This window comes from Oryza sativa, chromosome 11, assembly GCF_034140825.1.
Source record: "Oryza sativa Japonica Group chromosome 11, ASM3414082v1".
Taxonomy (NCBI): domain Eukaryota; kingdom Viridiplantae; phylum Streptophyta; class Magnoliopsida; order Poales; family Poaceae; genus Oryza; species Oryza sativa.
Window position 1 is genome coordinate 22425041 of NC_089045.1, and position 14325 is coordinate 22439365.

Sequence of the window (14325 nt, forward strand, 5' to 3'; positions counted from 1 at the left end):
ATAGACCAGAATTTGATTGTGTTCAGTAGATATGCTACATAGCATGTCCAGTCGGTGTTGTCTAAACAATGAGATATGGTCATTGTCTGCACATATATGTTAACATATGTCCATATCTATCTTGTGCTTTCAATTGATCCCCCAAATGATAATGTACCATATATATCCTCTACAAAAACACTGCCTAGTCCATTAGATCACCAAAAGTAGACAGTCAGAAGTCACCATCAATCTGAAGCACATGCCTTCATTAATCTTCATACAACACGGCGAGGTTTTCAGAACAAAGGATGAAGACTAGCAACATGATGATCCTCACGTCTTCAGCCTTGTCCTTCTGGTGCTATCTTCAGGTAATTAAACCTGCACATTTGCATCCATATGTATTTTCCTCCCAACAAATGTAGCATACTAGCATATGCATGGTAGATTGATAGACAAACAGCAGTAAATAAATAGCATATAGTGGAAATTTAACTCTAGTGAGAAAATACAAAGTTCAAGTACCTATAGACAATAGTATAAACAAACATATGGAAGGGGAAGTTGTAAAAAGTCATCTCGCATGATATGCATTTTGTAATACAAATGGAAAAAGAAAACGCAAACAACATGCATTTTTATACTGAGGTACGCAAGTACATCGAGAAAGTCCAGTACTCCCCCCCCCCCCCCCCCCAATCACTTTTATATGACGTTGAGGGCATAAAATTAATGAGTGATTTTAGTACGAATTTGCTATCTGAATGTCAAATAATATTTAACCTGAGGGAGTAAGATAAAGGAGCCCATAGTTCCTTATACAGTTTTGCACAAAACAGGCTAAAATCCACAGTATATTACCAGTTAGAATACAATGGCGTACGTGCACTGAATTAAGTAGAGCAGTTGGTATGACCGGGAATGAAGCTTGATGTATCGATCGATCCAACTCAAGCTGGCATGCCACACATTGACTTCAATATTTTGGATACAAACCTTGTCCTGACTTTTTAGCCCGGCAACCTTTCTCCTGCCCAATATCACATCAGTTAGTAGGTTGTTTCTATAAAAGACAACAGCTCATCTGCTCATGTTACCAACTCCACGGTTACCTGCAGTCGTCATCCCTGCACTTGAAACATCATTGAGAAGAGCTTGAGTGATCGAGAATGGAGATCGTGACGGGAGCGATTAGCACCCTCCTGCCCAAGCTGGGAGAGCTGCTGAGGGAGGAGTACTGTAGACCCCCGATTTTGGAAATCGGAAATCCTCTGTGTTTATCCGTACCAATCCCTGGATCAGTAGTTGGTACACACATACATAGTTGGATCACAACATATCACGAATGAATTTAGGCTAAAAGAGTTAAATACTTACATTAGGGCCAGGTAGGCCAACAACTATCAGAGAACAACAGCGGAAGACAAAATAATATAAGGGCCCGGTTAACATGCCACAGGCAGTCGACTGGGGAACGAGACCTAGAACAAGACCGCACTCCGATCATCTTGTGGGATACGCAAGCGTACCGACAAGGGCTTCTCTTCAACACTCTCCTAAAAGATATATAAATAGCAAGGGTGAGTACCAACCGTACTCAGCAAGCCACCACAACAACAATGCATATGACAGAGGGTATTTCAAGGAATGGCTTCAGGTTCTTTTGCATAAAGCTAATTTTACAATTCTTTTCACAAGCCTAAAACCTAGCATAGACTGATCAAATTTTAGTACCAGTGTTCACTTTAAACAACGACGGTTCTGTCCACCATCCATTGTGATCCCAAGGATAGCTTCCCGCCATTGAATCGTCATGGTTTTCTGAGGATGTCCACCTTCCCTCCTCTCGGGAAGTGGCTCCATCAGCATAAAATTCATCATGCAATAACCCATCCCACACAAGTTAAGAATTTAGAGTCTAGCCAAGTGTAATACATGTCCCGGTGCTCAATAACCGCGAGCACGGCTATTCGAATAGATTTGGTTTACTCACACTGCAGTGGATGTACACTTTACCCGTACTCCGCAACTTACCCAACACATGAGCCTACGTCCCAACGAATGAGACTTGCCACGGCAAAGCCTTTCAATAACCTCACTTTGGCAGTATCCGCTCCATGAACTTAAGCCCTCATGCACTCTAGGCGTACACGGTTTCTAGCAGTGAGAGGAGTTCTGGCGCTCCCGAGGGGGAAAACTCACGCAAGCCTAACATCGCATTCTGTAGTTGAACCCAATCCATGCTGTCCCCTTTTGGGTATCTCATTGTAGTCTTGTAGTCTTGCCAAGTCAGTCTCTAGCCATCCGTATCGGGTATCCGCCATTTGGCCATCCGTATCGGGTATCCGCCAGCAGACTGCTTGTTCGTCCACACACCTAAGTGAAACCACTATGCAGGGATACTGCCTCCGCTCGGCTATCTACTCCGCTAGGTCTATACCCATTCGAGAAGTACGGCTGTACTGAGGTCGTTTCATGTTTAACTTCATGGCTCGGTCCTTAACTGACTAGGGACGGCACTAGCCTTTACCGGACACCACCCAAGTCCTCCAGCCGCCCCAGTCGAAAACATTTGTTTAATTTTATTTCTCCTTTCACAAATCATGTCATCAACATCATGGCAATGTGGTGCTCATGTCTCCACATGCCGCATCTCAATTACCTTCCCAAAGGTAATTGCCCAAGCATATAGCATTTGATAAATATGAGTATGCATGATTCTAGAATAGCATTTCTAAGCAATTGTCATAATTGATTAGGGACTCATACGTAGACATGGTTACAAAGATCTAAGGGTAAACAATAATCAAGGCATGGCATAATCCCAAGTAGGATATTCATCATTGCATGCAATTTTATTTATAAACAAAATAATTTCGCAGCTGGGATCAACATGTTCAAGGAATAGTGATGACTTGCCTTGCTCAGGATAATCCTTATTACTGATATAATCTTGATCAACCTTCACCTCCTGGAAGTTGCAGACGTTGCCTCACGACTAACCGATACACAAAGTCTATAATACGCGAGAAAAACCAATATTCAAGCAACAATCAAATATGCACAAACAAAATATATTTGCTGAGGTCGAACCTAAGGTTGCTCATATTATTCGCGCTTGCTAATGGACTCTAATCAAGCTAAGAGCTAGGGTTTCTTAGTCTTTCTGTTGTCATGGTGGTTCAGTCTAGCTAATGGCTAAGGAAGGATTATGGTTACACATGCATCTATCTAAATAGAACGGTTATACACTAGAGGTTCTGTTGCCGGATGGATTTTGGATCGGTCAAATAATTACAGTGAATCCTTTGTATTATTTATTTTATTGATGGAAGCTTTACTTTAATTATGAACATATTTTACTTGTCACAATAAATTATAAAAGGTTAATAATTACCCATGGTTTGTATGTTAGAGTTGTTCAGGTTAATCATATTATGGGTACAGATTATCCCATCACATAATTTTACAATGAATAATCCTAATTTACAGTTGAACTATAATTATAATTATATGAGGTCAAGGTTTATAACTAGTATTTATCTAATATACATGTTTGTCATACACTCCCTCTTAATTTAATTTATGCAACACGCAAATTAATACTATACTGTACCACTATAATGGGATGTATAGTATATGTGTGCATAATATCTTAATATATTGAATCCTTTATTTGAATAGTTCCTATTTACTGCTTGGTTAACTAAGGGTTGCTCACCTTGCCTACTATATGCTATTATATGGGATATGTCGTTGATTAATTTTATATAGGTGATTTAATCACACTAGCTCTATTATTATTTGCCATAAACAAGCTTAGGACCGATCTATGTGTATCTATATTTTACTTACCTAATAATTATAAGGCTAACTCTATTTAAATAACTAATACGTCGTGGGTTTTAATTATATTTGGACATAGATTAATAAATGGCACTAATATTTTCATATATATCCATTAATTTCAAACATTGATTATACTTAATTTATGTGGTTGCTATAGTGACAGAATATATTAAAGATAATTATTCTACTGTACAATATCCATTTTTATTTATTGGCACACTATTTAGGTTAACTATTATCTAATCATTTGATATTAATTAATTTATAATTATAAATATATTTTGTTAAATAGTGAATTATATATCATTGGAAAGCTTATGAATTTAGATAAATTTAGGTTCAAGTTTCACTTAAATCCGAGTAAAAGTCGAATGCGAAAGTCGATTCCTTTTTATTAACTTCACTATCTGCGAACTACGGCAAACCCAATTTCGATTTAAACTATTTTGCGGGTATAAATATTTTGTTGTCATAAGTTTTTTTAAATTACTCATCCTGAGCATTATATCCATATAACAGGTTAGAAATTTCGATTACGAGCTAAATATCGGACGAAATCTTAGAAATATTATACAATTTAATTTAGTCTATGACTAAACGATTAAATATAATACACGGCGGCTAAGATTCCTAGTAATTGAATCCGAATTTCTACCGTGAACTGATGACTTATAGAAATTACCAAAAATAATCTATAATAATCTATAAGAATTCATCTAATTGTTTGGTTATTAATTATATTCTAAATTACTACCAATTTTAATCTAATCTGATCAAGAAACATATATTTATAATTAACTCGGAATTTCGATCGAAATACTATTACGCTCGAGGATTCTCCAAAAGTAATCTATGATTAACCCCGACCATGTTTATTTCCTAAATTCTCCTAATTTCTCCCTCAATTTCCCTTCTATTTTCTCCTTCCCTTCTTTTCTATTTTCCCTCTTTTTCTCTCCCTCTCTTTCTTTTCTTTTCTTTTTCTTTCTCTCCCTTTTTCTTTCTTTTCTCTCTTTCTCTCTCTGTCGGCCTCTCTTTTCCTCTTTTTCTCTCTCTCTCCCGGCTCTATCTCTCTCTCGGCTCTCCCTCCTACCCGAGCGGCGTGGCGACAAAGAAAAAAAAAAGGGGGGGGCAGCGGCTCACCGACGGCGGCGGCGACGACGGCGCACGGCGCGGCACACGGTGCGGCGCGGCGGTACTGAGGGCGGCGGCGCGGCGGCACGAGGGCGGCGACGCGGTGGAGAGGAAAGAGGGGAGGAAGAGGGGAATGGGGAAATGGTGTGGGGGTGGAAAGGGGTGGCCGGGGGGAAACTTTATAGGGCGCGGGGAGGGGGTGGCCGGCCCTAATGGCGACGCGACGGCGCGCACGGGGCTCGGGGCGGCGACGTGACGCGCGCGGCGGCACTGGGCTCAAGGCGCGGCGGCAGCTCCTGGCGACGGGCGACGCGACGGCGACGCGGCGATGGGACGGCGCGGCGCGGCGCGGGGCTTGGCGCGCGGCGATGGCGGCACGACGGCGACGGGCGACGTGATGGCGACGGGGCGTGACGCGCGGAGGGGAGATGGAACGGGCGCGCGGCGGGGCAGGGGGCACGATGGCGACGGGACGGGCAACGGCGACGCGACGGCTCGACGGCGACGGCGATGGTGACGGCCCGCGGCGGCGTGGGGCGCGAGGACGGCTAGGCGCGGTGTGGCAGAGGAGGGGGAAGGGCTAGGATGGCTAGGAACTCCATCAAACACCTTATGTGCAATGAATAGTGCACTTTCCTATTATTCCCGATTTTAGGTTATTTTCAATATAAATTTGATTTCATAATTTCTAAATCTTGTATAAATGAAGTTTATCCCATATTTGTGTTATCCTAACTAAAATTCTCCTTAATTTGATATCACTCATATTTTGTTTATATAATTTATTTGAGTTTTAATTAGGGTAAATTCTTATTCTATCGCAATTAAATTTAATTGATCCAAATATGGTCGCGATAATATTTTATTTATTACTATCCATACCTAATCTTTTATTTTTAATTTATATTTATTTTACCAATTTGTTTTTAAGGTTTATTAAAGATTCTATAATTTTCTAATGAGACCGTTATTAACATAATAGCACATTAGCTCAATTTATCTATATGTTAGTTTATTTTATATGGAGGGGTTTAATATATCAAATTTCAATCCCTAAATGCAATTAGGAACTTGGTGCAAAATCGATCTACATATCGAATTAAATACTCCCGTAATTCTATTATATATACAGAGAGCTCAGTTCATTTGAATGATCATCATTTCATGTGTACTCGTATTATGGCACCCACCTATATTATTCAAATATTTTAATATTTGATAAAATAGGTTAATAATAACTTTTATTTTATTTGATTTTAATATCTTGCACATAATTATTCGTAGGGTTAAATATATTCTCATAAATCATATCTATTGCTTAAATGTAGTTCTTTTCTTTACCTTCTTGGTGATCATTTACGGTTTGGCAAGCAATAGGAATCATAACAACCAGCATGATGCAAAAGTTTTAAAAAGTTTGAAATTTTAGTGATTTTTATTGTCAGGGATTTTCAGGATGTTACAAGTACCAGCTGCAGAAGAGCGTCAGGGGCGAGATCATGTTCCTCAAAGCTGAGTTGGAGAGCATGGAGGCAGCGCTGCTTGATGTCTCTGAGGCACCAATTGATCAGCCGCCTAATAATCAAGTCAAGCTTTGGGCGAGGAACGTCAGGGAGCTGTCCTACAACATCGAGGACAGCATTGACAAGTTCATGGTGCGCATTGACACCCATGCCGCACCTCACAAGCTGCATAGCTTCAGGGACTTCATTGATAGAAGCCTAGACCTGCTGACAAAGGCCAAGATCCGCCATTCCATCGGCACCGATATCAAAGACATCAAAAGCCGTATTAAGGAGATTAGTGAGCGTCGTGATAGATACAAGGTTGACAATGTTGTTACCGTACCATTTAGTCCAACTGTTGATAGCCTTCGCCTATCAGCTTTGTACAAGAAGATGACAGAACTCGTTGGCATCGAAGAGAAGAGCGACGAGCTAGTCAAGATGCTAATGGAGGGGGACAAGCAAGAACTGAAGATAGTCTCTATTGTAGGATTTGGTGGATTAGGCAAGACAACACTAGCTAAAGTAGTGTATGAAAAGCTTAAAGTACAATTCGCTTGTGGGTTCTTTGTTACCATGTCACTTAACCCCAACATGGAGAAGATTTTCAGCAACATGCTCTGTCAACTAGACAAGGAAAAATACAGTCACGTGACCAAAGCATCATGGGGTGAAGCACAACTTATCAACGAAATACGGGAATTCCTTCAAAACAAGAGGTAATGAATGATTTCTTTGTGGGTTCATAAATTAATCCACGCGAATATAGTTCTCAAAGAAACCTATATAGCTTTTGAAAGAGATTTTCTAATATATGCTCCTTTCGTATTCCCAAATAGGTATTTTATTGTTATTGATGACATATGGAGTAATGTTGTGTGGGAAACAATCAAATATACTTTCCTTGGAAATGAATGTGGAAGTAAAATAATTACAACAACTCAGATTCTTGATGTTGCCAAAGAAGTTGGAGGTGTTTACCAACTAAAACCTCTTTCTCCTGCTGTTTCAAGAAAGTTGTTTTACCAAAAAATATTTGGTGCTGAAGGCAGATGTCCTGTTCAATTAGCTGTAGTGTCTGAAGGCATTTTAAAGAAATGTGGTGGTGTACCATTAGCTATCATTACAATAGCTAGTCTACTGGCCAGTAAAAACGATAGGGATAATATATTAGAGTACTGGTCCAAGGTGTACCATTCTATTGGTTCTGGGCTAGAAGATAATCTTCATGTGAATAATATGAGAAAGATATTGTCTGTCAGTTACTATAATTTACCACCACATTTGAGGGCTTGTTTATTGTACCTAAGCTGTTATCCGGAGGATACTAACATTGGCAACAAAGATGTGATATGGAAATGGATATGTGAAGGTTTTGTGCGTGCTGAACACATGAAGACTTTGCATGTTGTTGGAATGGAGTATTTAAATGAGCTCTGGAACAAAAGCTTGATACAGCCAATATCTAATTGTGATAACATGCCATGGGATTATTGTCTACATGATATGGTGCTTGACCTCATCACCTTCTTGTCGAACGAAGAGCAATTTATGACATCATTAGGTGATCAGCAGCCAATGCTAGTACCTCACAAGATCCGCCGACTATCCCTCCAATCTATCAAACAAGAGTACTTCAAGCTAATTTCAAATGCGGACCTATCCCATGTGAGATCACTGATTGTGTCCAAGCAAGCATTCAGTCTGTTACCAAACCTTTCGAGCTTTCCGGTGTTACGTGTGTTGGATTTAAGTGGTTGTGATCAAGTGGATAATCGTCATTGTAGGGATATTTGCAATACGCTTCACTTGAGGTATTTGAATCTACATAGGACATCTATATCTGAGATTCCAGAAGAGATTGGTAATTTACAGTTCTTGCTGGTATTGGACATAACTAAAACTAGACTAAGGGAAGTGCCATCAACCTTTGTGCAATTACAACAATTGGTGGACCTGTGTGTTGGCCCTGGGATGAGATTACCGGATGATTTTGGGAACTTGAAAACTCTACAAAGTATATGGCCACATATCTATGTCATGTCTCCAACCATGCTGCGCAATATGGGTGGTCTGACCAAGCTGAGGCATTTGTCAATACGATTTCATGAATGGGACGAGAGCTACCAGAAATCTTTTGAGTTGTGCCTATCCAACCTGGTCAATCTCAGATCAATAACCGTACGTGTATATGAGGGAGTCATGGATTCCAAATGTGAGAATTTATCACCGGGACCACAACAGCTTGAAGACATCGACATGAACAGGAGTGTGGCCAATTCAGTACCAATCTGGATGTCCTCATTGTCCTTCCTCTCATCCCTAGACATCAAGTTGAAAACATTGGGGCATAAGGACCTCCAAATCCTTGGGAACATGCCATCTCTTAGTGATCTTACCTTATGGGTGAATGAGCCCACGCAAGACAGACATGAAAGGTTGGTCATCGACAATTGTTATCCATTCCACTGTCTAACATTTCTTAAACTGATGGCTAACAACATGGAGGTGGCGTTTGCACAAGGACCCATGCAAAAGCTCCAAAAACTACGCTTTGGATTTGGAGTGCGGAAAACAGTGGATCAGTTTGGTAATTTCGACTTTGGACTGGAGAAGATCTCAGTTGAGCATTTAGATGTTTGCGTCAATTATTCCGACGCCAACAGATGGGAGGTGAACGCTGCGGAAGCTGCAATCCGGGAAGCGGTCAACATGAATCCCAACAACCCCACACTCAAGTTAACAACGGTAACTCACACTAATTCACCATTCCCTTTTGAGCAATGACATGCATGTAGGAGTATTTGTTTAGCTAATTATTTGCTTGCTTGCTTGCTTGTTTGTTCTTTATCCAGCTTTTCGTTCTGTTGTGAACTTTGTGATGATGCATCTGACGGTGCGATTATCAAAACCGTCTTATCCCAACTCCCAAGCACATAACTCCCTCCCATTCCACGAAACTGAGCATGTCGCCGGCTCACCACTGATCAAAGTCCACAGCGGCTGCCGTCGAGTTGACAGTGTGCCGGATCTGGATAATATATGCTGCTGACAAGTGACAACAGCAGAGTAGTGCTTGTCATGGCCACAGCCGTGAAACATCAAGCAACATCCCCCACACAGTGCCCACCACTCAAGTTGTCGAGGTGGCAGCGGCCCCAGCCGTCGCAGATTGAACCATTCATACCTAGGTTTGATATTATTGCTCCTCTTATTTGTCTCGGATCAAATTCTTGAATGCCACTGCTAAATGGTTTCCTGCTTGTATACTCGATGATTTGGTTTACTTGATGTTATCTGAATATCTAGATCTGTGCAATTTATACTTCAGTGAGTTGATTCTGATCAATCTTTGCACCTTGGGGCTGCCAATGATGCTCTAGAATGAATGTTAATTTAGTTAGTTCATACTTCATATCTGGTTCATCGACTTAATTTCACAAAATATTGCAGTGGCAATACAAGTGGCTAGAACAAGGTTTTGATAAGCAAATTTCCCTGAACGTTTCGCTGATGTGGATGACAAACTTAAGCCTGGGGTGCAGAAAGTGGAGTGCAGCTTTGCAAGAACTGATGTCAGTCATAGAGTCTGAACCTGTGTAGAGCTATAGATCTTGGAGCTGGCACTAAGCCTCTGACCAGTTGGGTGGGAAAGATAGTGATGCTAACTTAAGGTGGTGACAATCCAAATCTTTCTTGCCAAGCACAATTAGAGCCGCATGAGGTTCAAGAAATTCTCCAAAACCTAATACCTCGCCCAAAAACGGCGGATCAGAGGGAACTCCTATACCAGAGAACTCATATATCCACTGCAAATGCATACCAACTCCTAATGTACCATGGATCACTCTGGAAAGTGGAAACCAGCTGATTATATCTGGCTCCAAGTAATTCCCAGCAATTGCAAAATGTTCCTTTGGTTGGCTTTCAAGGATAAATTAAACACTAAAGGAAACATGGTAAAGAAGAAGAACTGGGACAACAACCCTCACTGCGATATCTGCCCTGCAATAGGAACTGCAGAGTGCAGACCACATCATCCTAAGATGCAAGGCAGCTACAACTTATGGAAGAAATTAGGCCTTTTGCATCTATCTAATTTGGCAGAATCAGCCCCAAATTTCCTGGAGAAAGTTACTGTCAGCTATCACAACAATCAAGGCATAAAGCCCATTTGGTTTGCAGCCTGTGCACACACACTTTGGAAATCAAGAAACAACAGGATTTTTGAAGGACAGCAAACAGGTCTTTCAAATGTAATTCAAAAAATCATCAGCACTCTAGACTTATGGAATAACCGGGCCAATCCAGATGCCAAAGCAAAAATCAACCTCTGGTCTGAGACAATCAGAGGTTAATGCAGTTTTAGCTTATTGTAAATTTTTGTACATTCTTCCCCCTTCTATATCCTTTCTTTTTCTTTATTTCCTCCCCCTGTCTTCACCACTTCTTCAGGCAACTCTGTAATCGTTCATTTCTATCAATGAAATGGCTATAAGGTAGAGCTGGCCCTACCTTCTTACGTCAAAAAAACAACGATTCTGAACATGACATTGATACATGTTTGTTGAGAGATAAGCTTGCTGCAAAGCTTGAAAAGTTCTCATCGGCAGGCTGGTTGTAGCTAGGAATGTAGTTTAACAAGAGCCTGTCAATAAAAAAACTATGCGGACGTCGAAAAGGGACCTCTGAGTGTATGTCCTAAATAAGGTGAGCACAAAGCAGCAGATTTAAAAACTGAAAATGCTAGTGCACACCATAGACGTGACACAGTGCAACAATTAGCAAAATATGGGTGTAAGAGTGAGGTCCTGCAATTGTCTCACAACACAAGAGGTGATTCTAGGCTTGGGAGAGTTGCATAGTACCTGCTTTGCTGCAGTCTGCTCCAGGATCTCATCCATCTGCCTGCGAAACAACATGAGGCGCCCGACCGCCCTCCCGGTCATCCTCCCCGCCACCCTCGCGATCTTGATCATGTCGCTGCGCTCTAACAGCAGCAAACAAACAGATAGCATTGAGCACAAGGAGAAATTAAACCTCCTAAGCATGTGCATTTCCATCACAACATCAAGCTCGACTCTACCAACAATCCCCTTCTTCTTTTCCTCACTAATCAGCTACTACTACAACTACAATCGAGCCCAAATCCAACACCACTAAAGGACTAAATGATGCAGCCCTTACTCATCATGAGGGAGCACGCCCCAAGGATGACCACGAGCTGGCCGGTGGAGAACCCCAGCATCTTGCCTCCCCACGCGAATCACCGGCCGCCGCCGAGAAGGGGAAGAGGAATCCCGCCTTTCAACCGGCTCCTGGTAGAAGATGGAAGCCCTCGAAGCCCGCACGTTTCTTGGAGAAAGCGCGCCGAGCGGGGATAACCCCCGCCCCGGCGCCGCCGGCGAGCGGGCGGCGGGGGCGGGTCGAGGTTTGGCCTACGGGGCAGGCCCGCGCGCCGCCCGTGCAAGGGATCAAGCCTCGCCGGAGTTGGCTGAGGCTTAGGGTGGACGCGACCGAATCGCGGCGGCGCGGGGGGTTGCCGGCGGCGAGGGAGGAAGAAGAGGAGAAGTTTGGGCCGTTAGATGGGCTGGATGATGGACTTTGCTTTTATCTGGCCCAATGATATCGTCTTATTTCTTTGTTTTTTTTTTAGAGAGAAATTGAATTAGATAGCCAACTCCTACCTTGTCTTGGAAAAGGTATTGTTTTGTCCAACGACCCCCATGTGTTTTGGTGCCATGCACCGCGCTTTGTAACTGATCTGATCTTCGTGGATTTATCTGGAGGTATTTATTAATGATGATATCCTCGAGATTAAAAAAAATAAAGTTTAACTTATGAAGTTGAGTTTGGAGTTGATCTGTGAAGTAGCCTAGACTCTGCTCTAAATCTCTAGTCCATTTTGTTACAGCACTCTAGCATTCTTCACTCCTTTTTTTTAATAGAATTGAAACTGTTTGGTTACTCTATACCTCTCGTCGTAGAGGTGGAGATCTTACTGTTTGAACCATGGTTCACAGTTTGGACTCTTGACGAATTTCGTGAACTTTGAATACCTCAAGTCGCAAAATGTGCATCTCGAATGGTAATATCTTGAAACTCATTCAAAATTAACAAAAAAAAAATGGGTGTTTCGATTGGGGGTCGATCTTCAATAAACAATCAAATTTGTAAGCCTGGTTTGAACCAAGATTCATGAACTGCAAAATAGTGAATACAATTACTTCAGTTATCTTTAGCTAAGTTTCAATTAATCATCTTCCTCTCATTTTATAATTCATTTATTTGTCATTGGTAACTAACCAACATCAAATAAAAACATGAGTATTATTGTGTGTACATTTTGTTCGGCTTGAAGTTCAGGCTACGAGAGCTCTTGTGGGCGCTCATTCGCGCGCCTAGTTCGGGCCACAAACACGCCTGTAGCCCATACGTATTTATTCGAATACGTGCTCATGGATACATGATTGGGTTATTCTGCAGAGACAGGTGGGAAATCAAGAAAAACTGCGACGGGGAATCCAATTGCTAAAGCAGGTCACAAATGAGGTGTTCAATTCACGACATGGGTGGCGCGCCAGCTTCAGAAGAATTACAAGTAGTTGATCAGATTAGAAGAGAGGAGAGAAACGTCTAGCTTTTGGATAGAAGGGCACAATGTTAGCCTGTTTAGGAGAGTCAACTGTTGAAATGTTTGTTTCGCTTTATAAACTCTGAACGCATTGTGTTTTCTGTTTTTTTCTTCTGCTGTAAACTGTCATTTCTTTTAATGGAAATGGAGGGCCAAGGCCCTTTGATAAAAAAAAATCAGTTCACATGTTGGTGTTTTCCCTTTTTGCCCCGTGTACTTGCAGACGTTTCTTTAATCCCGATTGAAATAACCGGACTAAAGATACATACCAAGTCAAAAAAAAGAATGTTTGGCATATGGAATTCGAACTCAAAATCTCTCACCTTATACCAAGTCAAAAAAAGAATGTTTGGGATATGGAATTCGAACTCAAGATCTCTCACCTTAACCTCACGCGTGTTACCATTCCACCTACTGCACACATCTAACTTAGATATAGATGCTTTCTTTTTAAACTAACCCCGTAGAGGTTGGTAAAGATCTATATATATATATATATATATATATATATATATATATATATATATATATATATATATATATATATATATATATATATATATATATATATATATATATATATATATATATATATATATATATATATATATATATATATATATATATATATATATATATATATATATATATATATATATATATATATATATATATATATTAGAAGGAACACCGGGGGGGGGGGGGGACTCCCCACCTGAATTAGATTAATAAAAAATAGAGAGCTAGACAAAATCGTTGGGGGGCTAGCATGGCCAGCTATTCAACCGTGTCTAAAAATGATCTTAGTCCCGATTCCTATTTGAATCGAGACAAATGTGATTTTTATTTTACCATCCGAGTAAAGATCAGTTCTCCAATAAGATCAGTAGTGTGTGGAGTACCTGGTTCATTTTATATTAGTACATATATTCATTATTTTAATATCTAGAAATACATCTTAGAAGCCGAAAGAGGTGAGAAGACTATTATTATATTTCTATTTTAACATCTAGAAATACATATATATAGAAGCCTAAAGAGGTGAGAAGCCAATTATTATATTTCTCTATGAGCGCGGATATGCATTTATTGTCTTCCAAATAATGAGATATGAGCATTTATGTGCACATATCCATTACCATATCTATCTTGCGCTTTGATACGATTCCCAAATGACAATGTACCATGTCCTCTATAAAAAAAAATACAATTTCCAGTCCA

General features: G+C 40.7%; 1 protein-coding gene and 1 non-coding gene across 2 annotated transcripts; one reads left to right on the forward strand and one right to left on the reverse strand.

Annotated features, from left to right (window-relative positions):
• Positions 1-1099: 1099 nt before the first annotated feature.
• Positions 1100-9257, forward strand: LOC4350708 (disease resistance protein RGA5-like). The gene is made up of 3 exons (XM_066305896.1): positions 1100-1215; positions 6430-7189; positions 7310-9257. Exons 1-3 carry the CDS (start codon positions 1152-1154, stop codon positions 9255-9257), a joined length of 2772 nt encoding a protein of 923 aa, XP_066161993.1. The 5' UTR covers positions 1100-1151.
• Positions 9258-10694: 1437 nt separating this feature from the next.
• Positions 10695-12003, reverse strand: LOC9267751 (uncharacterized). Its single transcript, XR_010737485.1, has 3 exons — positions 11658-12003; positions 11339-11460; positions 10695-11171 (listed from the first exon to the last, which is right to left on the reverse strand). It is a non-coding gene; the product is annotated as an uncharacterized protein (transcript).
• Between the last annotated feature and the right edge of the window lie 2322 nt (positions 12004-14325).